This window comes from Zalophus californianus, chromosome 14 (genome assembly GCF_009762305.2).
Source record: "Zalophus californianus isolate mZalCal1 chromosome 14, mZalCal1.pri.v2, whole genome shotgun sequence".
Taxonomy (NCBI): domain Eukaryota; kingdom Metazoa; phylum Chordata; class Mammalia; order Carnivora; family Otariidae; genus Zalophus; species Zalophus californianus.
In genome coordinates, this window is record NC_045608.1 from 3,058,007 (window position 1) to 3,085,911 (window position 27,905).

At 51.0% G+C, this 27,905-nt stretch overlaps 1 protein-coding gene across 2 annotated transcripts; it reads left to right on the forward strand.

The window, feature by feature from the left end:
• Window positions 1-136: 136 nt before the first annotated feature.
• SLC15A4 (solute carrier family 15 member 4) lies at window positions 137-27,126 on the forward strand. 2 transcript variants are annotated; one of them, XM_027576138.2, is made up of 8 exons: window positions 137-681; window positions 6,113-6,408; window positions 10,724-10,832; window positions 11,230-11,307; window positions 11,753-11,921; window positions 19,786-19,941; window positions 21,028-21,186; window positions 26,110-26,565. In XM_027576138.2, the coding sequence occupies exons 1-8, from the start codon at window positions 157-159 to the stop codon at window positions 26,256-26,258; spliced, it is 1,641 nt and encodes a 546-aa protein (XP_027431939.1). In that variant the 5' UTR covers window positions 137-156; the 3' UTR covers window positions 26,259-26,565. The 2 variants fall into 2 exon arrangements, with proteins under 2 accessions (XP_027431939.1, XP_027431938.1); XM_027576137.2 differs by having other exon boundaries at window positions 157-681; window positions 10,664-10,832; window positions 26,110-27,126.
• The last annotated feature ends 779 nt before the right edge of the window (window positions 27,127-27,905 follow it).

The following is a 27,905-nucleotide window of genomic DNA, read 5'->3' on the forward strand; positions in this document are numbered from 1 at the left end:
GGGAGGGGGGGGTCTCGCGAGAAGGGCGGTGGCGGCGGCAGCCAATAGGGACGCCGCGGGGCAGGGCCGCGGCGCAGACGGGCGGGTCCCGTGAGAAGGGCGGCGGCGGCCGGGGCGGCTGGGGCGCGGCGCGGCGGGCGAGCGGCGGCGGGGCGCATGGAGGGCGCGGCGGGCGAGCGGGCGCCGCTGCTGGGCGCGCGGCGGGAGGCGTTCGCGGGCCGGCGCGCGGCGTGCGCGGCCGTGCTGCTGACGGAGCTGCTGGAGCGCGCCGCCTTCTACGGCGTCACGGCCAACCTGGTGCTCTTCCTGAACGGCGCGCCGTTCGGCTGGGAGGGCGCGCAGGCCAGCCAGGCGCTGCTGCTCTTCATGGGCCTCGCCTACCTGGTGTCGCCGTTCGGCGGCTGGCTGGCCGACGCGCAGCTCGGCCGCGCGCGCGCCATCCTGCTCAGCCTGGCGCTCTACCTGCTCGGCATGCTGGCCTTCCCGCTGCTGGCCGCGCCCGCCACGCGCGCCGCGCTCTGCGGGGCCCCGCGCCCCACGCGCGTCCGCAACTGCTCGGCGCCGCCCTGCGCCGACGCGCCCGCCCGCTACTGCGCGCCCGCCGCGCTCGGGGCGCTGGCGCTCGTCGGCCTGGGCGTGGGCGCGGTCAAGGCCAACGTCACGCCCTTCGGCGCCGACCAGGTGAGCGCCGCGCGCGGGCCCCCGCCGCGCCCGGGTGCGGGGACAGGCGCGGGCGCCGGGGAGAGAGGGCCCCGCAGATGGAGGGCGCGCTCCTTTGGGGAGGGGCCGCTTGGGAGTGGTGGCGAGGTGGCCCTGGGAGCGCAGGCCGAAGGCTGTCCGAGCTAGTGGCGGCCGGGAGAGCTTTCTGGGACTCGCCGGCAACAGGTGCAAAGGCCCGGGGCCCGGGAGGGAGCGACGCTCCTGTTGCTGAAGCCGCCTCGGTGACCGTCGTGCTGCAGTGTCGAAGTGTTTCCACGCAACACGGATCGTACACACTTGAAGCTCCCCAAGGTTATATGTCACGTCCCTCTCAAAAACAGAAACGGGGAGATGAGTGGTAGGCCGGGGCCAGGTCCTGTGAAGCTTTTACAGGACTTCGAGGTGCGTTTTGAATAAAGTAGGAAGCCTTTGCGCGTTTGGGCTGCGGGAAGTAATACGATCTGATGTTCGTTTCTAAAAGGGGCTTCTGGAGCGCAGGTGTGTGCCTGGCCGCCGAGGCCTGACAGCCACATCTGGTCTGCTTCCTGTTTTTGGAGGGCCCACAGGCTAAGAGTGAGATTGGTTCTTAGGTTCCCGAGTGTTAGGAAAGAAGCACAGAGTCTTGTGTGACGAGGGAAAACTTTATGAAATTCAGATTTCAGCCTCCATAAATAAAGCTTTGTTGGAACAGCCCTGCCTGCTGCTGGCCACACACTAGTCCGTGCTGGGGCTGTTTTCATGGGGCCGTAGCAGACCCGGGCAGCTGTGACAAAGACTGCATGTCTCCCAGGACCTAAAATACTTAGGCCCTGCCCCGTCACAGAAGTCGGTGACACGCGGTGTGGAGATGAGCGAGGGAAGCGATGACCACGGGCATACCAGCCAGGAGTCCGTTTCACTGGCCCGGTTAGAGGGGTGTGGACTAGGGTGGACCCCGGGGACGTAGAGACGGCGGCAGGAAGACGACCCCTAGGTTTTTGTGCTGAACGACCATGTGATTCTGCTGATGACTTGCAGTGCCCCAGGCCCTGTGCCCAGTACTTCATGCGTCTTCATGACGGCGCCTGCTGCTGTTGTGCCCATTTTACAGATGACGAAACCAAGGCTTGAGAGGGTAGATCATTTGCCCCAGGTCACGTGGCTAGTATGTGACTGAGCCAGGATGCAGGAGCCTGTCCTTTGAATCAGAGCTTTAAGTAAAGGACCCATCACAACAAGGTGGCACCTTCTAATGACGTTGGGAATGATAGCTGCCTCATGTCCCGAATCCTTCCTTCTCTGCGCCAGGAAATGTGCTTTACACACTGAACTCATCGGACCTCATGTGAATCCCATACCCACTTTTCCAGAAAGGAGATGGAGGTACAAAAGATGACTTCTTTTTGTTGTAGTGAGTGGTCAAGCCAGGGTGGTAGTCCGGGCCTGATCTCTTGATTGCTACTCTAACCGTGGCTTTGAGATGGGCACTGTGGGACACAGTGCAGTGGGGGCGGAGGTGGGTCTCCGGGCCCAGGCTCATGGCTTCGGCCGTGGGTGCCGGCCGTGAAGGCGCAGCATTGGCAGCATAGGGAAGCACCTTTCAAGACCGGCCACGTGGGCCACGAGCCACATGAATGTTTGTCATGCCCCTCGCTGTCCTTTGTTACACTGCCTCATCTGAGCCTCAGGACAGTTTACGGACTGCACTTGTCTGTTTTACCGGAAACACCAGGGGAGAAGGTTTGACCTGCCCAGAACCACAGCAGGGGAGTGGGAGCTGGGTTTGGACCCAGGCAGTCGGACTTATGTGTCCGTTCCCTCCAGTCGGTAATGGACCAGCAATTACCCTTTCATAAAGGAATGCGTGGTCTTGTAGAGGGTATCGAGAGTGCGTGACAGAACAGGAAATTTTCTGACGCATAATAACACTTGGACATTTAAAAATGCTCTCTTCGACGAGATAACTAGCCTAATCTCTTCAAATATTTGTTTTTATTTTTATTTTAATTTTTCATTATGTTCAGTTAGCCAACATATAGTACATCATAAGTTTTTGTTGTAGTGTTCAACAATTCATTACTTGCATGTAACACCCAGTGCTCACCCCAACATGTGACCTCCTTGGCTTTGTTTTTAGATTCCCCTGGGGTGAAATGTCATCATGTTGCAACTTTTAAATCATTCAGCCTAAAGCGTATTTCATTTATAGCTATAGAAAAAGAGAACCAAGGATCTAGGTGAAGGGTATATAGAAGTGTATGTTTTACTGTTCCTTCAACTTTCGCATAAGATTACAACATTGAAGTACAAAGTTGAGATGTCCTCGAAGTGATGCACGGATAAAGTCGATGGGGTCCCTCCACGCACCGGCACATCCCTCGGCCATGAGCGCTGGTACGTGCTACAGTGGGGATGAAGGCTGGAAACACCATGCCAGGTAGTAGATCCAGACATGGAAGATAACACGTCCTTTCAGTCCTCTTGTACAAAAGTGCCCGGAATGGACAAATCCATAAAGACTGGAAGAGGAGTGGTAGCCAGGGGCCAGTGAAGAGCGAATGGGAAGTGCCTGTGAAGGAACAGGATTTCTTGGTGGTGTGATGAAATGTGGAATTGGATAGTGCTTGTGGTTGCTCAAGTGTGGGCAGGCTCAAAACCACGGGGTTGTACATCTCAAAATGGTGAATTGTTTTATATGCGCACTGCGTCAGTGACAAAAGCGTTTAGGAGGGAAACGTTGGTACCCTTCTACCAGGGTGCTCGCTCCGCGGCAAGTGCTGCGGGCTTGGTAGAGGCGGTGTGGCTTCGAGACCCAGGTCTGGGTGGGAAGCCTGCCGGTCTGGTCCTCAGGGTGAGTTAGCTCCTCATCTGGCTCTCCTTGTTTTGAGGGAGTCTATTTGTGTTTCTAAGGTACTTTTTATGCTTCTCTGTCACTCCCCACCCCCACCATCTCTGATCTAGCTTTTAGGGGGTGTTCTAAATGAGATGAGCGGGGTCAAGCTCTGCAGCCTTGGGGTGCATCCGCTGGCTTAGGACAGAAGATGGGCCGCTAAGGACGCCGAGGTCCACGCTGACGCAAATTGTGCCAGGCCCTTCATATTCTCACCAGAGCTTCACCTGTTTCAAAGGTCACGTTGTCCTTTCAAATAGCGAACTGAAAGAAGAAAAGCTTGCTTTGCAGATGTAGAGAGCAAATGATACATTTATTTTCCTAGTAGAAAAAAAGTGGCAGTCTTGTGCATTTGAAGGAATTTTTCTAAACCAGCAACTGTCTGACTTACTGTACACAGCTCTCTTTTAGCTTTTCTGAGCTGACTGCAGTGGTATCTGTTGACCAGTCACATGAGAGGCTGTTTACCCTCACTGGGGGAGGGCCAGAGGCCCCTGCGCGGATGATGATGTAATGTGACTGGCTGCAGGCTCGCCAGCTCAGGGCACAGAAGCATGTGATTTGCAGTTTATTGGAGCCAGCTTCCCATTTGTAGAAAAAAAAAACACTGGTATGTAAAAAAAATCACAGTTATGTAGTCATTTAGGGCCTTAGTAAGAGGCTTCGATTTCCAAAGTAACAGAGAAAATTTGACTTGGATGTTCAAAGCAGTTGACTGCCAAGTTCACACAGGACGATGTGTGCAGTGTCGTCATAGGTGATGAAAAGGGCCTGATGTACTTCAGCCGGTACGTACGTTGTCTGCATTAGTTTAGATGTCCTGTTTACCGGCCCGTTTCCTTCTGAGGCTTGCCGAGTGCCATCCTCCCCCGTCATTACCGGTTCTTATGTATTTAGTTATATTTTCTCTGTAACCATTTCTCTGCTTACGATTTTTTCTTTCCTCTGGTCTGTCTTTGGATAGTGTGAATATTTGCGTCTGGCTTAGTAACATTAATTTGTGTCCCCATGAAGAGCTCTCTCAGAAATAAGAGATATTCCCGGGGCGCCTGGGTGGCTCAGTCGTTAGGCGTCTGCCTTCGGCTCAGGTCATGATCCCAGGGTCCTGGGATCGAGCCCCGCATCGGGCTCCCTGCTCCGCGGGAAGCCTGCTTCTCCCTCTCCCACTCCCCCTGCTTGTGTTCCCTCTCTCGCTGTGTCTCTCTCTGTCAAATAAATAAATAAAAATCTTAAAAAAAAAAAAAATTCCCAGGACGACTCATTCATTCTGTCCTCATGCCAGCATTTGGTCCAGGACCTCCATCCAGATCTAACGTAGGCGGGGGGCGAGTTGAAGTTCCGCCTGAGAACCTGTGGTTTATTTAAAACTCAGATTTTCAGGTTGTGATGCTGGTTACCATGTCATTAGCCCAGGCATGTCTCTTGCCAACACAGTAGCCATACTTAATCATTTTGAATTAAATTTTTTTTTTCTTTTGAGGAGCATACAATTTTGACTGTTTTATACCTGTAATTTCAAAAAAAATAGAGGTTATGATATCGTATCAAGTTATATGACTGCTAACAAGGTGCTTTTTTGTATCTGGCACTTGGTTGTTTGGGCCCCCATTGAAAACCTTTGTGCTCTGCTGGTGGAGATTGTTCTGTGGAACATGTCAGATCTGTTCTGACAGAAATCAGCCTTTCGATAACTTGTAAGGAGGAGACCACGGAGCTTCCTAGGACGGCAAGCCTAGAACCGTGTTTGTACGCGTCCCAGCGTCGACCTTTAGCTGGTAAGCTTTTTTAGAAATGGTGTGAGATCACCAGCTAGAGTAGAGTGGTGTCCGTGTAGACGTGGACGTCAGGAAGGAGGGAAGGCATGTGGGGCGCCTGCCCCCACGTGGAGTGCCACTGGCACTGTGGGGCCCATCGCAGTGGTCCTGTGGGCAGTGTTACCTGGCGCTTCTGCCAAAGTTCAGGAGATGGGTGGTGCTTGAGCCCTCCAGGAATCTCTGTCCTTACCAGCACGTCTTCTGATCCCCTCCATAGCCTTCCTGGACTGAAATAGCATCTAGTGTTAGTTTCAGTCTGGAATTTCCTCTGTGCCCCAGATTGATCAAGGCGTGGAGCTATGCAGCAGTGGTTCTAAAACTTACCTGTGAGTACAGGTTGCCTGGAAAATGTTTAAAAGGCCAATTCCTGGCCCCCAACCCCAGAGATGATGACTCGGTAAGTCTGGCCTGAGAGCCTTGTGAATAGGCACTTTGAGGGAGCATTCCAGTGTTTCCAGAGCAGGCGGTGGTCAGATGTTACTTTGAGAAACTCTCTTGGATTTCTTGGACGTGAGCACACTTAAGAAAAACACTACGCAGAAAGTGTAGTGATAGAAGTTTAGGGTGCTCCTTTGTGGGGGATCCTGAGCGTATCTGTAAGCACCAGCTGATTGTGCTGCGTTTCTTACAGACTGCCATGATGGCAGTGACCATAGTCACTTCATTATATAGGCTTTTCATCCTTGCAGATTACCACGTTTCAAAGTCCGTTTCCTCCCTGTTGTTTTAGGTTAAAGACCGAGGTCCAGAAGCCACAAGAAGGTTTTTTAATTGGTTTTATTGGAGCATTAATCTGGGAGCAATCATTTCTCTGGGAGGCATTGCCTACATTCAGCAGAACGTGGGCTTTGTGACCGGCTACCTCATCCCAGCAGTCTGCATCGGCATTGCTTTCCTGGTCTTCCTCTGCGGCCAGAGAGTCTTCATCACCAAGCCTCCTGATGGCAGTGCCTTCACCTATATGTTCAAGATACTGGCATATTCATGCCGTCCCCAGAAGCGAAGCGGAGAACGCGGTCAGAGTGGGTGAGTGCCGAGCTGTGATCATAGGCTCAGCCTAACACGACTTCCCCAACGCTGTGAATAAAGTACTCGCTCATGTCCGATGCAGGCTTATGATGTGCAGGGCTCTGCGCTAGTGGTTTAAGGTCTCACGTCAGCTCAAGGAGGTGGTGTGGCATTACTGTCTTCCAGCAGCCAGATTCCAGAGCTCATGCTTTTAGTGTTTAGCTTCCACACTGCATTTCCTCTCACTGCTGATTTAGATGGACCTCTGGCTTATATAAAGACGAGGGAGGTAGGGGCACCTGGGTGACTCAGTCAGCTAAGTGCCTGCCTTTGGCTGGGGCCCCAATCTCAGGACCATGCTCAGGGGGGAGCCTGCTTCTCCCTCTCCCCCTGCTCATGGTGTCTCTCTGTCTTTCCCTTTCTCTCAAATAAAATCTTTCAAAAAAAAAAAAAAAGATGGAGGTAGAAATCGGCAGAGAGCATAGGAGAGACACTATACATATTGTGTACATTTCTCTTTGTATTCGAAAAGGCTTTGGAGTTCACTTGAATGAAAAATCAAGCAGTTGCTTACTTTTGTAGGTACCTCTCTGTGCTCCTTAAACAGTAAGCTGTCATTTCTCACTTGTGAGTCAGCAGCTGTGGGTCAGCGTGGGCCCCATCAGCCCATGGTCATTGCAGCCGGTCTGTGACAGGAGGACATAAAAGGATTTTGAGATGCAGGTAGGGGAACTACATCATCCCCTTTGCGTGGGACTTCCCTGTTTTAGCACCGAAAGCCCCACGTCCTGGGGAAGTCCCGGGCAAACTGGGACGGATAGTAGATCACCCTAGATGCGTATTAATAAAGGCAAGTCCAGAACGTAGCCCAGGAAGAGACCTCGACGATTTTGGTATTTGTTGAAGCGTAATCTACGTGTAGTACAGTGCATCCCTCTTAGCTGTACAGTTCTGGAATTATGACAGCCTTATTTGACCATGTAACCGCAGGGTGGTCAGGATAGAGACTATTTCCATCACCCCAGAGAAGTCCCTGGGACCCCTTGTAATTGACCCCCTCGGAATATCTTGATCAAAGCAGGCGTTCCTGAGGGGTGGGCAGTCCCTGAGCCAGAGGCTAACCGTTCAGCCGGAGGGAGCCTTCTGCCCGTTAGGGCAGCACGCTCATGGCTGGGTGGCCCTGACTGCTGAAGGTTCTGCAGACAGGACCCAGAAAGTGCCTCCTTGTGGTTGGTCTGCTTGTATCTTACATACGCTCTTGGAGTCACGTGAATGTCTGCTATTTGCTTCCATGCGGGAGGTTTGAAGCTGTTCCAGAATAGCTCTTATGGCCTTGTCCCTTGGCTCCGGACTACAGGGGCTCCTTGACTGTCCCTGCGTGGGGTTCCCGCAGATCTCCCAGCCGCACCTGGAGTCTCAACGGCTCAGTGTGGCATTCAGACTCCTCATTCAGAAGTACCAGTGGTGGCACCACACTGGAGAATGTTTAAAAGTTTGGACAGTGCTGCCTCACTCTTGCTCTGCCAGAGGCTCCCGGACGCTGACTCCCCGACTCCGACGGGGCAGAGGCGGCGTTCCGCACCCGGACACTGACTCCTCAATTCCGACGGGGCAGACGCAGGGTTCCGCTCGTGGACGCTTACTCTATAGATTAGTTACTCATGAGCAAAATATAGCCTTTAAAGTTTCAGTGTGTCGGTGTGGGTGGTACCCGTAGACATTTGTGCAAGAGGACAACAGTTTTGGGTTCTGAATGCACAAATGGCATGACGAAAAAAATCTGGACTGACTTCTACTTAGGGTTAAGTTTGTTTTTTGGACAACTGGCAAAGTTAAGATAAAAAGGACTATCTTGCAGAGAGGTCGGTGTCCAGAGAATTCTCAAATTATGCTCTCATTGTACACAGAGTCCGAGCTCTGTGACCTTGGGCAGGTGAATGACCTTGCCAAGCCTGCATTCCCTTTTGTACAGTGGAGAGCAGCTCATCTCACGATCATTGTGAGGCCTGAGAAGCTGACGTGTACACAGCTCTCGGCGGAATGCCTGCCTGGCCCATGATGAGAGCCCGGCTGATGTTAGCTACGGCCAGGATGCTCTTGCAGAAGGTTGGCTCCAGAAATCTAGGGAAGTTCAGCATCACGCAGTGTCTCCTCCATCTGGCCCGGTTCTGGTTTCCTTCTGGCCTAGGTTGATCTGTGTCCCGAACATTAGTTTAACACTCCTTTTACATGAGAAGTCCATGTATATCTGTTCAGTTCATCAGACTGAGTGGGAATAGTTCTAAACATTTTTTGAGATACATACGTCTTTGAGTTGAGAGTCTGAGAATTAATAGACCGTCTTCCTGGGAGAAGACATGTGTGTGCAGAGGCTGTCTGCACACAGGTCTGGGGAGCACGGCCTCATGGAGCTGGGGCACTTTCTAGGTCCTGTCTGTGTTTCATGTCATTTGTGTCTGTGGCTCCATGTTGGACCCTCGTGTGTTGCAAAATAATACACTAACAGCGTGTGTGAGTTAGGGAAAGCATGAGGTGCCTGTGATTTAGTACTTTTCAAAATATCTTAATGACATAAGTAATGTAACCAGTAACATGTCTGAGTGATTCTCTGTGTAAAAATGGATTTGTTACTGGACACTGACATGTTTTTAGAGAAACACATGTAGTATGATGTAGTAAGTCAGATAGCATCTGAACTAGGTATGTAAGGACTTTACATTTGCTTTTGGCCAAGTAAAATAAAATAAAATAAAATAAAATTGGAGAAGCTGTGAATATTTTCAAATGAAAGTATGAGTAGTATATTTGGAGTTTCGAGTTTCTCTTTGAGTGCAGTTTTCCTGATTATTTTCCTTACTAAATAAGCTACATATGATTAGGAGTAGTATCTTTCTAACTTTATTTGTGTATCTCTAGCACCAGGTAGAACAGACCTGGGTGTGTAGTACGTGGTCAATAAATGTTTATTGAATTGAATTTAGTTGTCCTGTCTAAAATTTGGCTAAAATATTAAGTTACAGTTTTCAGTTTTTTGGTTCCCCCCCCCACTCTGAATGTTCAGATGAAACAATGTCAATGTTTTGAGACAAAAATGATTTAAAATAGTAGTCACTTAGTTATAAATTGGATAGGAGTTTATAAACTAGAAAGCAGACCACTGCCATTTATATCTGAGTCCCGGAATTGGAAAACGGGAAGAATTCTTAATGGTGATTATTTATCTCCTGGTATTTCTGGCTTTAGAGAATAGTTGGCAAATAAAACAATTTCTTTTGTGTGTCTTATCCCTAACAATCTAAGAGCATATATCTCTGTTAGAGTGTTGTGGAGCTATCCACTGGGACGTGTTCATTTTATAATTAATGAAACTGTCCTAGAGTAAGCGAGTGAGTGCAGCTGCTAATGCATGAGCCAGGACCAGAAGGCTTGATTTGCTGACCATGCCTGACTCACGTGAGCGTGAGGGTGAGGCCTGTGGCCAGGGAGTGGAGGGGCAGGCGACGTCCCCTGGGCCTGGGCCTGAGGCTCTGCAGCCAGGGCCCTCTGGGTCAAATCCCAGCCCCCATTCTCTGGCTTTGTTACCTTGAGCACATTCTTGACCCTCTCTGCGACCTGGCTTCCTCCTTGGTGCAGTGGGGCCAGTGAAACTATCCTGATGGCTCCTCCCACGGTAGTGGTCCAGGTTAATGAGCAAGCACCCAGTAACACCAGCTGCCTGGTGACATCGTCAGGTTACCATTGCGATCACAGCTTTCCCTGCCAGAACAGAACCCTTCCTCATGGGCCCATCAGTGGCTGCACTTTAAAGCAACAGCTTTAGTAACAACATCCGTGTTATGGTTGTGAAGTTTTCACGTTTGAAAAAGCCACCCGATTCAAAATCCAAACAATCCAGCCCATTTTTTCCCCCTCAAACGCTCCTCCAGGGCTGTAGCTGACGTAGTGACCAGCTTCAAGTGAAACCGCAGGCCTTGCTCAGCGTGCGTGACGGGAGCTGGGGGAGAGACCAGCTGCGCCAGGTCTGTGGCCTCCTAACGTGGCAGGAGCGCAGGTGCGCTTCCTGGCGAGGCCCTCTGCCGGCCGCGTCCACACATGCACAGTGCTTCCCGCCAGCCCAGGCTGCTGTGTTCAGTGCGCAGTTAGTGAGGAGCAGGAGGGTGTTCAAGCAGATCAGTGCAGCGAGCTGGCTTCCTGCCTCCAAACGTAAATTGTTGCCACATACGTGATTTCTGGGGGTGGAAGAAAACTAACTCCTTCATTTTATCTCCCAAAGTGAAGGCCTTGGAGTCCTTCAGCACTCTTCTAAACACAGTCTGTTTGATTCATGTAAGAGGTCTCGCGGAGGGCCGTTTGCGGAGGACACGGTGGAGGACGTGAAGGCCCTTGTGAAGATCATCCCCGTGTTCTTGGCCTTGATACCTTACTGGACGGTGTATTTCCAAGTGAGTGCCGATGGTCGGGTATCCATTGCTTTGTGTCCCCGCACTCGCTTTGGTTGCCACCAAAGTTCAGGGGCGCCGTGCTCCCCTCTGCGGCGTCTGTGGGATCTTGGAATCCTGTTTCCAGTCGTGGAACTCACTTCTGCTGAGTTAGACGTTTTGAGACCCTTTCCATGAGAGAAGCTAAGAGCGGGTGTGCTTCTGCTTTCCAGGCCCCACCTTTGGGCTTAATTGCTCTGTTACTTCTTTTCCAAAGTTGATCTCCAGATGACTTGTACGATGACCAAATAATCGATCTGTCTTCAGATCCGAGCCATGTGCACGTCCTCATGGAGCGGTCTGGGGGTGGGCGGCTCGCTGGAGTGTTCCCACACATAACGGTACCACTTTTTACACCCAGATGCAGACAACGTATGTTCTGCAGAGTCTTCATTTGAAGATTCCAGCGATTTCCAGAATCACAGCCACTCCTCATACGGTGAGAACAACTGAGATGATCTGAAATTGTCACCTGCAGCTTATGTACCAGGCAGGTGCTTTCCGCCAGTCGTAGGTCCTTCCCAAGGGTCCGTGGTGGCTTGAACCAGAAACATTCTCATTGGAATGGAACTTTTGCTTATTTTAGAGACTATTCTATTGGCCGTGTCGTTTCTAGATCGTTGACAAATGTCAACCAAACACTAATCTTCCTACCTGACTTTTTTCTCCCTAAAAGCACAGAAGAACAAATGCAAATGCACTTGGAAATGAAAATCTTTTTCAGTTCCATTGTCTTGAAACTGAGACTTTTTCCTTAGGACGTTATACTTTGTATGAATGGACTCTTCTAGAATAAAGATATTCTCAGTCAGACATTAGTTATGAGGTGAATGACTACTTACTCCTCCCGAGAACTAACCTTGTCTTGTGCGTTTCGATTCTAGTTCCCGGCGGCCTGGCTGACCATGTTCGACGCAGTTCTCATCCTCCTGTTAATTCCCTTAAAGGATAAACTGGTTGATCCCATTCTGAGAAGAAATGGCTTACTCCCGTCATCCCTAAAAAGGATCGCCGTTGGAATGTTCTTTGTGATGTGTTCTGCCTTCGCTGCAGGTGGGGAGGCATTTCTGTCTCATTTCTGGAGCTTGAAACTGGCGTTAGCAGCTGTGGATGACTCGGAGCCCCATGACCGGCCTCTGGTCACGCTGCGTGTGTGTACCCTAAAAGAGGACAGACGTGGGGTGTTGTGAACGGGTGCCGTTCACTTTCTGGTTTCCATTATGTGAAGGTTAAGATTTTCTCCCTAAGGCTCTGCTGTTTTTCTTCTAGAGCCAAAACTGGTAAAGTGCTCTGGAAAGTGACTTTCGGCTTGGATCAGAGGAGGCTTGTGCTCTCCCTTCTGATTGAGACTGTGGACGACTGTTGATTGCTGAATGGATGAATTTTTATTATCAGTCTCAAAGTCATGGGTTGACCCTTAGTGTTCTTAAGTTAGGTCCAGAGTCGGCTTTGGTCTGCCCCTGAACAATCGCGTGTGCGTTTCGTGAGGAGAAAGGTTTTATCAAGTCCAGGTTCATGACCAACCCCCACCCCCAGAGAGAGAGGGGATGTGAGCCAATGCCTGAAGCACCCCAACACTGATGAGGGGAGTTTTCATGATTCTTAAATTCTGAACTGATAGGTTGGAATATCTTCTGATAGAGCTGAGGTACTGCTGACATTCTCAACTCGCTCTGGAGTTCTTCATTAATATTTGAAAATCATTGAACTATAAGACAGCTGAGTTACATAACAAGAGCAGAAAAGCTGATATTCCTGAACCAACTATATATCATCCGCTGTTATGAGGAATTTAATGTTAAGTACTGCTGAGACAGAATTTAATATTCTCCAGCAATGTTTCCCAGCAGCCTCCATGCACTGTCCCCAGAGTGAACGTATTGATATAGTACTTAATAGATTTAAAGAAATGAGTCCCTAGGCTTAAGAAATCTATATTCCAGGGACCGGGACATTTTAGAAGACAATTACGTTTTCTCTTGATCAAACAGATAATTAAAGTGAGGTCGTGTCTGAATGAAGTTTTTACTGTGTGCTCTGTTCATGATTCTGTTTCTCTTCCAGTCCTGTAGCACATGGGGAAATAAGCAAGAGCAAATAAAAACTAAATTGCTGTGGGGCTGTAATTGCGGGTCTCATTAAGCGGGATCAGAGATCATCAGGGCAGTTTGGAGTAACAGCTGCCCAGGGTTGCTGTCTGTCTGTCCTGCCTCCCCTGAGCACCTGCTATGGACTCAGCTTTGGGCCCCGCAGCTCCCCTCTGTCCCTGTACCGGGGGCCCTCTCTGCACCACGGCCACACTGGTCACATGCCAAGGAAGGGGGGTAGTCCTTCTTCTCTCCCTCTGGGAAGGGAGGTGTCCTCGGTGTTCAGGCATTTCCTAGGAGATTCCGGGTTTGGGCTCCGTTAATACCATCTTGTCTTTCGGTTCTTCTGGGGGCCACCCTGAGAACCAGGGAGGGCATTCCTGTGGTCTCTGCACATGTTTGTGCAGGAGGCAGCTGACAGATGCGTGACCTCTGAGAGTACCCTGTGGGCATGGCGTCCAGCCTTCACCGGTGCCCGCAGTACACACGGCACTTCTCGCCCAGCGCTGGGCAGAACAGGCCGTGCTCTGTGGGGCCGCCCGCGCCCCTCGGGGTGGGGGGGCAGGCAGCTAGTGTGGTCACGCGGCCCTGAGGCCTCTGAGTTGGAATTGCTTTCTTAAAAATGGAAGGCATCCACTATGCTTGTGTTCTTAAATAGTGGAAAGGAGCCCCAGATTCACTGGTTTGGAGATTTTAAGTATCTGGTACTTGATTTAAGCACTGTTTATTAACTGTAATATAAACATGGCCCGAAATACACGCAGTTTTACTTCCAGCTCTAGGGAGTATTTAATTGCAACATTAATAAGCTTTGAGTAGAAATTGAAACTATCCTAGCAAACCAACATTTTAATAGAAAGGAAACAGTTTTGGCTTTGAACTTACTACCCTCCCACGTAACCAATCAATATCTTCCATTTAGAACCATGCCTGCTGGTAATGGTTCATTCTTTTGTCTCTCAGCTGAGAATCAAGCAGTTCCCAGGGGTTTTTTCAAGTGTGCATAAGGAAAAAGAAGTGTGTTCATTGGTTAGATTTCCTTTTCCCCTTAAAGAACCGTGTGTGTGTGTATACCCCTGAATTGCTGGAGCAAGAGATGCTCACTGGAGGGAGGGTGATCTTGGAAGCATAAAGAAGAAAATAGAAACCAGCTGTAATTTCCCTAGAGACGCTCACCATTAGGATGGTGTGAACCTGCCTGATCTTGTTTGTGTGTCTGTGCACATGCACTTCCTCTGTGTTTTTGCAAAAATGAAATCCTGTTGTGCAAGCTGGTATGAGCCTGATTGAGAAAGTAAGTGTCAGAAAAACCCTAAGAGTATAATAAAAGCCGAGCATGTTACATGTAAGGAGGGAAAAATCTGTATAAAGACAGATGAGCCATTGCGCGCATGTGCACGCACACATGTACTCATAATTCCACCACCTTTGGAAATCTAATTACCATTCTGCGGGTGCATGGGAAAATTACATACATGGTATGTGGTAGATAGGTTTCTGTTTCCTTTGTCACGCTTTGAAAACCAGCCCAGAAGTATCGTGAATATCCCTCCATGTCACACATTCCTCCGTGGCTGGGGGTTGGGGGTTGGGGTGCTTGGGCTCATGACTCTGGGCATTACTGCGGTGGATTTCTGCAAGTGTAATCATGGCATCCCTTTAAGGCGTTGGATAATCTGACAGAGTTCTCTTCCAGGAAGGCCATGACTCCACCAACACCCCAGGCTGGTGGTGCCTACCCGTCCACATGCTGGCCCCCCCCATCACCCTTGGTGGTGTCATGGGTGCTCGTCACTCAGGTGTAGGTGGGAGTCTGTGCACAGCCTTCAGGGCCAGAGAGCACCCTGAAATTGGAGCAGAACCTGCTGAGAGCCTTTTCCCGGCTTGTACCTGGCATTGGTTAAGAACCACTGGTCCACAGCAGGTTTTCAAAAATCGGTATCACGTAGTCGATCCTGGTCATGACAAACGCACAGAGAAGAGCCGGGAGACCCCAGAGCATCTGTAACCGCCCCCCCATCCAGGGTGCATGTCTTCCAAGGACATCCGCTGTTACAGCTAAATTCGTCTTTTTTTAAATAGAAATGAAACGAACTATTCAGTTTATAACTTAACTGTTCTTGTGTATTATATACATACCATTTTTCTACGTCAATTACACGTTTAAGTCATGGTGTTGAACGACTATACAGTCTTCCGTTGTTAAATACGCCATCGGTCCTCAGACCAGTGCTCTCAGTGCACGTGTTGCTAACTCCAGGCTCTACCCGCACGTCAGACCTGCTTGTGCACGCGCGCCTCACCCCGCCTCCCGTCTGTCCTTGGCTCTCTGCCCCGCAGTGGGGGATGTTCAGGGCACAGGCACGAGTTCTGCCGTTAGCTCCCTTGTCAGTGCTCACTACTTTTTCTGTGAATCTCTTCCCTGAAGGGTTTAAACAGGGTATGTCTTCGTTTTGATATATGTTAGGGTGATGGTGACTCCCCCCACGTGGTCAGTCCTCATTCTGTGTACAGTTATGCCCCGTGGCATTTTGTACTGGGGTCTTCTTGTTCCTGTTGACAACGTAACCAAAACTTTCATCGGAGGAGTATCATTTCCAGTGTTTTCATGTTTTCTTCAGTTTTGTTTATGGGGTCTTGCAGTTTTATGCGTTTCTTCGTTTTAGGTCCTGTGCATTTTGTGTTAGGTTTTTCCTAACTACTTGATGTACTTTTGCTTGCTCACATAAGGGATTTTTAAAAATTCTGAGTTCAAATGAATTCTTTTCACATGGTCACTTGTTTTCTTCAGATAGCATGGTTTCCCTTCCTGCCTTCACGGTGATTCTCCCTCCCTGTGTCTCTGTTGGGCGGTGTTGGTGGGACTGTGCAGCCCTGGGAGAGCTGGTGGTGATGGAGAGCCCGCCCCCACCTGGACTCTGTACAGGGCGCCTCCAGGGCAGCTCCCGGGGAAGCTCAGAACTGGAGTTTGAGATAACATATTCACGGTGCTGCTAAATTTCTAACATTTATTTCAAGTTTACTGAGTATTTTTGGTAGAAATGAATGTTAAATCTTTCTCCAGTAACATTTTGGTTTCCAAGAGGACTGCATGCACCCCCGCCCCCAGGGATTGATGTTTCTTTACTTATATTAAATTCCTGATACTCATTCCTGCATTTCTAAAACAAATGAGTTTTTCCAGAGGGCTGACTTTGATTGTTTGCAGTCTGCTATTTTATTCACACCTGCGTGCCTCCATCCCTAGTTGACATCAGTCTGTGGTTTGGTTTTGGGGTCGTATAGCTTCATAAAAGGAGTTGGTAGAGCCCCAATTTCTATGGGCAGGAGAGTATTTCAGCCTGGGGAGAATTTTCTTTGTGCTCCCCAGGTCTTTGCCTTAGAAAATCACATGAGCCTATTGCTCTCTCAGGAGAAATGGGGTGATGTTTTCACCTTTTTCTCAGTTCTGTGCAGATTGTGTTTTCTCTTGAATCACTTGTTTTTTTAAAAATGTCCCGAGTAAACCATTCATTTTATTGAGTTTTAGAAAAATTATTGGACTGGAGATAAAAATTGTCTTTTAAATAAATCTGTTGTATTTCTTTCCTCATTTCCAGTTTCGTGTATTTATGTGCTCTTTTTTTTTTTAATTAGGCTTGCCAAAACTATATGTATTTGATGATTTTTCCATAGGAGTATCTCTTGAATTTGTCAATTTGACTTTGTTTGTGTCTTCTAACAATAGAGAATAATTAAGATACAATTTCTCTTCTATTGCCTTGGGTTTGTTTTGTGATTTTTCTCTCTCATGAGTTAGATTCTTCATTTACTTTTGCTGCTGCTTCTACAGTTTAATAGTGAAAACTGTAGAATGGCATGAATTTGCCTGTCACTGCTGCTTTGTCAGGTCTCATGTGCTTGGATTTGTTGTAATTTTGTTGTTTTCCAAGACTACCGAACCTGGGTTTTACTTCCTTTATGACCCACGAGTGATTCCAGAGAACTGTTTCCCTGGTACTGATGTTCATCCATTGGTTAATGATGCTTCGACTTATTGTGGAGTTGGGAGAGATCCTGGCTTTGGAACTCCTGCATTCAGACTTCACGCCCTCCTTTCTGGCCTGATAGCGCTTTCTGGAAGTGTTTGTAGGGAGCCGAACAGGATGGTTCCTTTGTTGGGAGCGCCATCCTCTGTGTTCATCAGACGCGTTCTGGCAGGAGCCCGGCACTCCAGGGCCTGCGAGGGGCCCAGAGATCCCATGGATGAGTGCACAGTCCAGGAATGTATGGTGGTCTGTGCATCATCTGGTGATCGGGACCCAGGTTCTGCCCACACCCTCTCTCAAACACTGTGTGGGTCACCCAGAGTGACTCCGTAAGCATTGACCTTTGTGTCCCCTCTGTCCACTGAGTCCTGAGCCGTGTGTCGTGTCCACGGAGGCCAGGGCTTGCCTTTGGGCCTCTGGATGGCAACCCTTGCTCCAGACGAGGCCTTGGTGGTTTTTGTCTGCTTGTTCTGACAGGGACTCGGAGGGGTGTGTGTGTGTCACAGCGTCACCGGGTTTCTGTCTTCTCCGGGGTTAACTGTGTTCCCCAGGGGAGAGGTGGCGCACGTGGGGTCCTGAGCCCCATGTGCGTGCCCAGAGTTTGCGCTGCTCACGTTCCAGAGCGTGGTGCCGTTAGTCTCCCCGGTTCTGTGCAGAATAAATGCTGTCGTGTCTGTGAAGCCGTGGGCAGAGGGCCTGTGTGAAGTGCAGCGCATCTGTGATTTCCAGTGTGCTTCTCTTGAGTCTTCGGCTCTTGTCATGTGGCGTCGCCTCTTCCTCTACTGGTGACTGCCGCTGCGCCGTGGCTGGTCCCTCCCTCCCTGACCCCCGCAGTGCTGCTGTGCCTTCCAGCGTCATCCTGCTCACACCGATGGGTTTGGTTTGCTTTGACCTCTGCAGAGCCGTCGGTCACTAAGGAGTGTGCTGTGTCGGCTGTTCGGCCCCTTCCTTCACACTCATTGATGCTTCCTTGTTAGTTCCCTGCTGTCACCTCACGACGGCCTGTTCCGGGGCCTCGGTGCTGGCGGCCCCCCTGCTCCGCTGTAGCAGCTTCGCCACTGGTGCTCCATCCCGTTGTCTTCTGCGCAGTCGGCCACGTGCTGCACAGCTCCTCATCCTCCCGGGCCCGCCGCCGGAGAGCTCTCCTTCATCTTCACAGGCTCCCCCGCCCCCGGCCTAGTGCTCTGCGTCCCCCTGGTTCTGCCTCTTCTCCCCTGGTCTGCACGGCATGCGCATCGTGGCCAAGACCACAGAGTGGGTCGTGTCCCCAGTGGCATCGTGGCCAAGACCACAGAGTGGGTCGTGTCCCCAGCGGCACCCTCCACACCCGTCACACACACACACGTCCCCTACCTGTCCGGCCTTCCCTGTAGAGGAGAGTGTTTTCTCCAGCTTCTGTTGTCATCCCTCAGGGCCGGTTGAGAGGGTCCTTCCTGCAGACCCAGCTGCGCTAGAATTGCTCCAGAACCTTCCGCACGCTGGTGGCCAGTGCAGGGTCCTACCAGTGGGAAGGGAACCTTGGCTGACCCAGAGGAAGCCAGTCACACTTTGTCCTGGGCCCACAAGCTGTCACTTGTGGATAAGGCCCTTCGTGCCACCACCAGCGTCCTGGCAGAGACGGCCACAGGCAGTGCCACGCCTCAGAGGCCCCGGCTAGAGCAGCTGGAACTCCAGGCCGACGGCTCGGCCCACCTGGGTCTCCCGCCACCTGGGTCTGCCGCCACCTGGGTCTGCTCCTGCACTTCCTGCTAGAGGACAGGGTGTGGGGGTTGGGGTCCCCTCCACGCGCCTCCAGGGAAGGGATGCAGGTGTTTCTGATGGAGGTGAGCCAGAGGCCTGTCCTTACCTTGCTCCTTTGATACACTCTTTGCCCTCTCCACACTCTCCTTGTTCGGACATTTCCTGTGACCTGTAGCTTGGGGCAGGTTCCAGAATTTGTCTTCCCGTCCTCCTGTTACTGGTAGCCTGGACCTTTCTCGTTCTTGGGTTTTTAAAAGGGGTATTTTTAATAGAATCCACTGCCCTCTCCCAGACAGCTGCTGTCCTCGTATGCACGGTTTTGAACACATGTGCGTTTGCGTAAATATTAAATACTAGGCCCATTACTCCGTTCACAGAGTTCTTTAGAAACAAAACCGGTGACCTCTCTGACCTGAGAACTTGGAGCTATGGCTGTTGCTTTTAAGCTTTACTCTGATTTGGTTTATTTTTTTGTTTTACAAGGTGTGGCTGTTTGTGCTCTTGGTCATTTCCCTGTGTCTCTTTGTTGCCCCTGACACATGACCAGTAATGGAGCGGGATCGCAGGGCTGCTGAGGGTGTGGGCTGTTCACCGGGGTTCAGCCAGGAAACTGGTGGTATCAGCCGGAGCCGGGGTTGTAGTCGTAAGGGTAGTAAGTCAGTGGGCCAGCCTAAATCCGTTACCATGGCAAGAAAAACGTCTCAGAACTCACTACCTTCTGACATGTGGGTGCCTTATTACTCTCACGGAGGGCTGTGTGACAGCTGGCGTCCAGGTGGGCCATCTAGACATCGGAGGCTTAAATCACACGTGCGCAGTGTCTGTTGTGTGAGGCAGTGAAAAGACCCGCCTGACGTGTCTCATAGGATCAGTGAGTAACTGTTTAGGAAGCCGGAAGTGGGCGGTCCTTTAGGTTAGGCGCCTCCGGGGCTGCCGTGTCACCGGGTCTGGCCCTTCTACTTTTCACGATAGTCAGTAAACATCTTGTAGCAAGTCTGTAGTGTTTTAGTTTAACTGAATGTTAATGAACAAGTGTTCTATTAACCTGCTTATGAATTCTAGGAATTTTGGAGAGCAAAAGGCTGGACCTTGTTAAAGAGAAAACCATCAATCAGACCATCGGAAAAGTCGTGTATTACGCTGCCGACCTGCCGATATGGTGGCAGGTCCCACAGTATGTGCTGATTGGCATCAGTGAGATATTTGCCAGCATAGCAGGTGAGGCTGCTCTCCCTCCGGGGTGTGGGGCCGGCAGGGTCTGGAGGGAACGGGGGGCGTGATTAGAACACACGGAGACACGAGGGGCCTAGTGCCCTTGTGTTTCACGGCAACAGCTGTGGTTCAGAATGTGAGTCAGTAAGTACAGTGATACCGTGGCTGAGGTTCTCGTTTCTGGGGATAAAAGCAGGGTTCCCAGAGATACTCCCATGACTTGCCCGCTGCTGCGGAGGTGCCACCAGAGACAGAAGGAGGAAGCGGCTGTGGGTGGTTCCTCCCAGGTCGGACACTTCCTAACCACAGCTCTGTGGTTCTGCTGTGGCAGCCCGGCCGCTAGCTGCCACCAGAGCTCTGGGTGTGTCGGGTCGGCTTTGTGAAGGAGGCAGACCTGTTCACACAGGCCTCTCTCCTCCTACAAGCAGCGTTCTGTGGGGTGTGGACAAGTGCAGTGTGTGCAGACCCGTTCCCAGCTGCTGGAAGGGAGGGACAGAATTAAGGATGACTGGAGCCGGATGGATTGTGGGGGGGTGCCGGCGGCGGTTCCCCTCCACACCTGTCATCAGACTCGCGCAGAATGCGCTCCTGACCGTGAAGGAAATGAACAGAGTGGTCCTTCGTTTGCAGTACATTGTGAATCTCCATGTGTAGTTGTTATAAAATTCTGAATTTGTAGATGTCCCTGTTGAAATTATTTTAAAATATATTGCCTTTAAGATAGAAGTCTTACAAAGAATCCCCATCTTAGTCTGTATATGTTGTTTGCAGATCCTCCTTAGTTGAGAACATAGGAGATTGCTTCTTTAACCATATAGATCAAGAAATACAGGAGCTGACAAGTCAGATGTTACTGTGAAGTTTGAGAGCAAGGACTTGACTTTTTGCTCTATGACTTACTTGAAGGACTGTCCTGGTGAATAGAAGGGGCCCCTGATTTCTTGACCTTGTGTTCAATACAGTCTTCAAATTAGGGAGGAGAGCTGCCCTGCTTACCTGAGACCCCACATGGGGTCCCGTGCAAATCTGCCATATTTAGGCAGGGGCCCTGTCAGCCCACCTCTCACAGAAACAATCTTTTTCTTTCTATAGGTCTAGAATTCGCCTATTCGGCTGCCCCCAAGTCCATGCAGAGCGCCATAATGGGTTTGTTCTTCTTCTTCTCTGGCGTCGGCTCGTTTGTGGGCTCTGGACTGTTGGAGCTGGTGTCCATCAAAGCCATCGGCTGGATGAGCAACCACACAGACTTCGGTAAGGGCCGCACCGTCTGTTTGCGCACGGCCATTGGCAGAACCTGGCGCCCGGGTCCCAGGGTGTGTGGTGTTACTGGAACTTGGCCGCCCCAGAACGACCTGAGACCGCCCCCCCGCCTGATCCCCTACGTCCTTGTGAGTTTGCCGGGGCGCAGGTGAGCCTCTGTCCCAGGGCCAGATCGCCTCAGCCACTCGTGCTGGGTCTGCAGGGCTGCAGCTGCTCCCTCGAAATATCTTTGATCAGTAGCGTCTGTATCAGCAGGTTCTCTTTGTTTACCTTGGTTTGTATTTGGTTTTGTTTTCCTGACAGCACCTTTAAACTTTGTGCTGTTAAAAACAGACAGACAGATAGATAGATAGATGAGAGAGAGAGAGAGAGAAAGCCCCTTTCTTGAGCCACAGCTGTGACTCGTGACCGTCAGGAGGGGATTTTACTGGCCGGTAGGTGGCATGTTGGGGCGTTGAGCAGAATCCCTCACAAAAGAATTTTGCTGATCCCAGATTTATGGTAGCTTTTAACTGGACTCAGGAGATGGAGGTTTCCTTCTTCTGTTTTGCTGTGAAAACAGCCTTAGTACTTGTTCAGTTGTGCAGCATTTACTTGAGTCCAGGGCCCTTAGCCATTTGTAGGTCATAAATCCACTTGGAACTCTATGAAAGCCTGGGGACTTCCCCTAAGAAAATACAGAATTCCAAAGGCCCTCCCCCGATTGAGCTATATAACCTTCCCACTCCAAGGAGTGAGGTTGGGGCTGTGGAGTCCCGGTGCGACTTTCAGAAACCACAGCGGCCCCTGCGGCTCCCAGAGGCCTGGCCGCGCTGCGTTCTGGCTGTGGGAGCGTCTCCACGGCGGGCTCGGACCTAGTTGTTCCGAAGAGAGCAGGCAGGGCTGGGGCTTTGCTGTTGATCCCCAGGCCGCTGGGAGCATAAGCGGCTGTGGAACGCAGAGCAGGGGCACAGTGGCTCCTGGGAATTTTCACGGGTTCTTGGCGGCCCGTGATCTGTTTTTCTGGGCATGGGATGGACCTTCTTCAGAGGAAGCCTTGCTGCAGGTCAAAACTCCGTGATCCTTCTATTTCTTTGTCTTACTTTTCAGCATATCTTGAAGGACTGATTGGTTTTGGTGATTTCGATTAATTGCTTTCCAGTGATTTCATCCCCTTGTCACTGACTTAGTATCTCCAGCTTTACCATCATTCGCCCTCATTTCTCACAGGGTGGCATCCAGCCCCTCACTGTGAGGCTTGTCTCTGGTCCTCATGTCCCGCACACGCATAGGCCTTGCAGCTGGAGCCTGTGTGCTGGGGTCACTTGCAGAGCAGCGTGTCCTAGGACAGCCCCACACCATGTCTAGTGCTGTCCTGGTTCCCACGCCAGGAAGGAGAGTCTCAGCAAGCTGTGCCAGCCCCCAGTGCCCTGCAGCTTGGTTGGCAAGGAGAGGATGCAGAGGTGGGAAGTGCGCAGCGGGCCAGGCAGCTCCCTCCCACCTGGGGACTTGGGGAGAGAATGGGACCAGGTAACCCCCACACACGCCCAGATAACAGTTTGCTTCAGTAGAGGGCGCAGCAGGTGCCATCCTGGGCGCTCTCTGTGCTTTTCCTGGCTCTCTGCTGTTCAGTCCTTCCCTTCTGCACTTGTGTTCAGGTCCGGTGAAGCAGGTGGCGTGGAGCTGGCTGAGCATCCCATGACTGACGCATGGAGTGGCTTCCTGGGTAGTCACAGGACTGTGGTGTGGAGGAAGAGCCCCCGCTCTCTCACCATTGCTCCCTTCCCTGCCTGTTCTCCCATAGGCTGGGTGTTCGTCATCATCATCATCACTTAGATCCAGGATAGTTCAGGCTGTTAGGCACCCCCCCGGCAAAATCTTTTTTTTAAGGATTTTTTTTTTTTTTTAAGATTTGATTTACAGGGAGTGTGCTCGAACAGGGGTAGGGGCAGAGGGAGAGAGGAAGAGAATCCCCAAGCCGACTGCATGCTGAGCGGGGGGCCCGAGGTGGGCCCAGTCCCTGACCCCAAGATCCTGAGCTGAGCCCAGGTCAAGAGTTGGACGCTCACCTGACTGAGCGCCCCTAAAGCTTACCAATCTTAAGTGCACATTTCACAATGTTTTCACTCCAGATCAGGACGCAGGACGTATTGGGAGGCTTTCCTGGGGCCTCCTGTAGGCAGTCCGCTCACCACCCCGCTAGGTCCTTGCTGCTGCAACATCGGGCACCATGGATGCCTTCTTGTTTCTGCTCTGTGGTGGCCGGCTCTGTTTCACAGTTTCGTCTGGGAGTCATCCCCTGTAATCTGTTCTTTCTTATTCTGGAGAGTAGCTGGTGGATGAGTCAGTCACAATTCATTGATCTGTTCTGCTCTTGCTGGGAGTTTGTGATGTTTCCAGCGTGAGGCTGTCATGAGTAAAGCTGCTGGGGACCTTCTCACACGTGTGTCTCGGGGGGGACATGTGAGCTCATCTCTCCGGGGCCCAGGAGTCTGTCTCATCACATACAACCTCCCAGAGTTTACTGTCTTTAGGTGCGGTTGTCCTTCGGTCTGGAAGAGGCCCAAGGAAGCACAGAGTAATTGCGGTTTCTGAACACCCTTCCTAATCCTACACGGGCCCACCCCAACAGGGAAAACTGTAGTTCTCTTGGCATGCCAGCTTTGAACTTCAGAAGTTGTAAGATTTATTTACATCTTTACTTGAGAGAGAGAGAGTGTGTGCCAGAGGGAGAAGCAGGCCCTGCACTGAGCAGGGATCCTGTTGCGGGGCTCAATCCCAGGACCCCTAGATCATGACCCGAGCCAAAGGCAGACGCTTAACCGACTGAGCCACCCCGGCACCGGAGCTTCGGAAGTTTGAAACGACTCCTTAATTTGGGGAGATTCATACTTCAGTATCTGCACGTGGAATGACATCATCGGTGTCCCCGAGAGCAAGCTCGTCTGGTTCCGTGGAGCTAACACAGCAGTGGCCACAGTGAGGCCTGGGCTCCACGAAGGCTGTGTGGGCCTCCCAGTGCCTGGGACGGAGCCTGGCACGTGGTAGGGACTCAGTCACTGTTCCTAACTACTTGTTGTAGATGGTCTGCTAGAAGTTCAGGTATTAGCAGATCCCTTCCCAAACCGATCCATGTGGGAAGTCATTGTTTTCTGCAGCCTGTCCAAGCCTTGTACAGATGTGTTATATCCACCGTTAACTGTGTTTACGAATACAAGCGGTGTGAAACGTTGGTGTTAGTTATGTGTTCAGACACAGAAGGGGAGTTCTAGAACAACCCGGCTTCACAAAGCCCTTCAGGCGAACAGAAGCCTCGATTATTTAATAAGCAAATCAGAACGCTGTGTTCGATGCACAAGAGAGCGTACGGCTCTGGAGGCACTGCTGACCAAGCACATGTCTTCGCTCGTCTGTCGAGAAATGCGTCACCCTTTTCAGTGGGTGACAAACGGTGTAAGTGGTAGGACACTTGTGGGCCGTGGTGATGGGGTCAGGCTTTGTAGGGATCCCAGGGCAGCGTGCTGTGAGTGGCTCTGGATGTTCCAGTACAAACATCGTATTTTCTGCACACATCCTTCTTGCTTCTCCACACTGAGCGTTGTGGTCAGTGGTGCCCTTGAGAAACTCCAGCAGAAAGACCCCAGTTTATGGACTTGATGGTCCTGGACCCACGTGTACATGAGGGGACGGTAACAGGAGGGCGACATAAAGCCTTTGTATGTCCCGGGTCCTGTGCAGGGTCCGGTACCTGCATGTTTACTCCTCACACTGACACCAGCAGCTGCTGTGTCCCCCGTTTCACAGAGCAGGGAGCAGCCCGGACGGAGCAAGCCAGTGGCTTTGAACTTCGTAGGTTGAGCTTCCACGTCTGTGTTTGTAACCTCTTCAGCCTGGTTGGGATGTATTGGGAACTAAACAGAACAGTGCGTGTGAAAGGCCATGCTTAGTGCTTGGGGCAGAGTGGAGCATTAGGTGTGTTAGCCATTGGGACGAAGTGTGCACCCATATCACTTTGAGGATGCCAAAACCTGAACTTTGGGGGAAAATTTAAAAAACAAACTCTGTCTTTCTATAGTATGTAGAGCGAATGTCAGCTGTCTGCCCTGGCTTGTGAGGGGCACACACATGGGAGGGTGCTTACTGTCCAGGAACTGCTGACCGGCACAGGACATCCGGAACTCCTCACTGGACGTGGTGTCCGGGCTGTCCCGCAGTGTGGCCTTGATAAGTGCCCAGATTCTAGACCCGAGCGGCGGAGAACATCACCTTCAGGATCGGCATGGGGATTGGTCCTCAGGACAGCAGTGCGCTCCGGGCCAGCCGGCAGCCCCCCAGTGGCGAGCACTGCAGGAAAAGACTGGGGGGAAACACCGTTCCCTCCGGTATTGGCTTCTGAGGGGGCGGGAGCACGGTGGCATTGTTTGTTCACTTTCCCCAAACTTTGTACTGGAAAAATTTAAAGGAAGCCTTTCTCGACATTGTGTCGTGGCGGGTGAACACAGTGACGCTCTCCTCATTCACCTCGGATGGTCTCTGCGGCGGCCGCATGGATTCTTGGGAGGGTGTGGTCAGAAATAGGTCTTGTTGCCACGCTGCCTGGCCAGGCACTTTGGCCTCACCCTTCCGTCGTCTGGTGGGGAGACGTTTGAGGAGCAGGGGGGCCCGTTCACGGCAGAGACCCCAGCCCGGGGCCCGTGGTAGAGACATAGCTGGCTTCAGAGTGGCGTTTGCAGCGGTTTTAGAAGCAAAATACTTGTGTGTTTTGAATTACAGAGAGAAGATTTTTTTCTTCTCTCTCTTTTTCTCTTTTTTTTTTTTTTTTTTAATAACAGCAGTTAAAAGTCACCCTGACCTTGCTAGGAATCAAACTTAATAGATAAAATCTTGAACAGTCCCTAAGTGCGGCTGACGGGCTTTCTCCTCGTTTCTCCGCAGGCAATATTAACGGCTGCCATCTGAACTATTACTTCTTTCTTCTGGCTGCGATTCAGGGAGCCACCCTCCTGCTTTTCCTGATAGTTTCTGTGAGGTACGACCGGCAGCGGTCGCGAGCCAGCGGGGCGCCTGCCAGCAGGAGGACCTGACGTCCCCGGGGCCACAGCCAGTGGACTGAGGCGGCCGTGCGCTGAGCAGGAGAGGCTTCTCCCACTTCCTGACCACGCGCGTGGTCCCTGGATTGCCTCCTCTTCTCCCAGATGAGCTGGGTAAGTGCCTTTCCGTGGTTCTCCTCCCGGAGCAGACGCGGGCTTCTCGTCCGGACTGCCGTGAACCCTCGGACGGAGGCCCGCGGCGGAGCTGCCGGGGCCTCGGGAGACCATGTGCGTGTCCGTCGGCGTCCTGATGTCTTGGATACGGGTTACCGTTTCCTCCTCGCAGACCGTATGAGCTCACTTTTTTTTTCGTTTTTGATTAATAAACATCTACTTATTTTGAGGAATGGGAGGGCTTTTTAAGAGATAAAAGCCTGATGCTGCAAAGATTTTGTGTAAAGGTCACATTGATGGTTTCTTTCATAAGCCGCCAATCCCACCATTGCCCAGCTCGTTGGTGCGGGCTGGTGGTGAACATATTTCGTCTGCTGCTTCAGAAACGACTTCTCTTTTCAGCGATCGATGTTGAATTTTTTTCTTAAGAAAGAGTTTACATCAGGAAATATTTAAGACCGTGTGTCCTATCTCAAGCTACAAAACAACGTACAGGGTATTTGAAACCTCGCCTAGTCTGTCCTTCTGGGTCATTTCCTTCTGGACACCACTGAGGTTGAAGACCAGTCATGGAGGAACATTAGGTACACGTGACTTGAAACAGAATCCGTGTTATTCGAGACCGTTGGCAGTGTTCCACGTTACGTGTGGACTCGAGCTGTGTGATATCACCGGCTTCTGGATTGTTCTTTATTGGATGTGGGGGCTGGAATGTTGTTAAATAAACTGTTGTCTGTCTGTTGCTGTATTTTTGGTGTAACTTTATTTTGAAAGCCCCTCAAATGTGAGACCCGTTAACTACTTCACGGGGGTCGCAAACTGCCACGTGGGGGGTACAGTTTCCCGAGTCAGCAGTCGATAAAAATTACAGTATCACCTGCTCCTGTCACAGCTCTTTGATTTCTCCCACATAGTGATTCTTACACCTGCTCTGTATTAAAACAGTTTTATATCTGGAGGAAGAAAATGAACACAAAACCCCTGCATTTTTGTTTGTTTGTAACACACGGTATAGGAAACGACAGGGAGATCCTGTGACTGGTGGAGTTCAGGCGGAGTGAAGATAAATAACTGTTCTCGGGGGACTGACGCTGTGAGTTTGGGTTGAAAAGCACCGATCTCACAAATACAGATTCCACTAGAGATAACAATTTATGTCTTCAGGATAGACTGAAAACTGTTAATTCATGCTGTCAAAAATACGTTCTCTCTGTTGAAGGAAGTAGTGAGGAAAGGGAAAAAGAAGGTCAAGTGATGGGTCCAGGCTGTCCCTGCCTTGTGTACCTCGCGGTGTTCATGCCCCAGGTACGTGGAGGTGGGACGGGTCCCTCCTAGGGGCCTCCCTGGATGTCTGCAGGCACCGTCCAGGAAAGTCTCCCAAGTTCGTTGGTGGACTGGCACATCAGAGTGACAGCCTTGTAGTCTTTCAGCTGCCCTTAGGTTGTAGGTGATCGAGTTCACCCTATGGCACTAAGCAGTAATCGAGTAAAAAAATACACAAAACCCACGTCCGCTCGTGGGAGATTT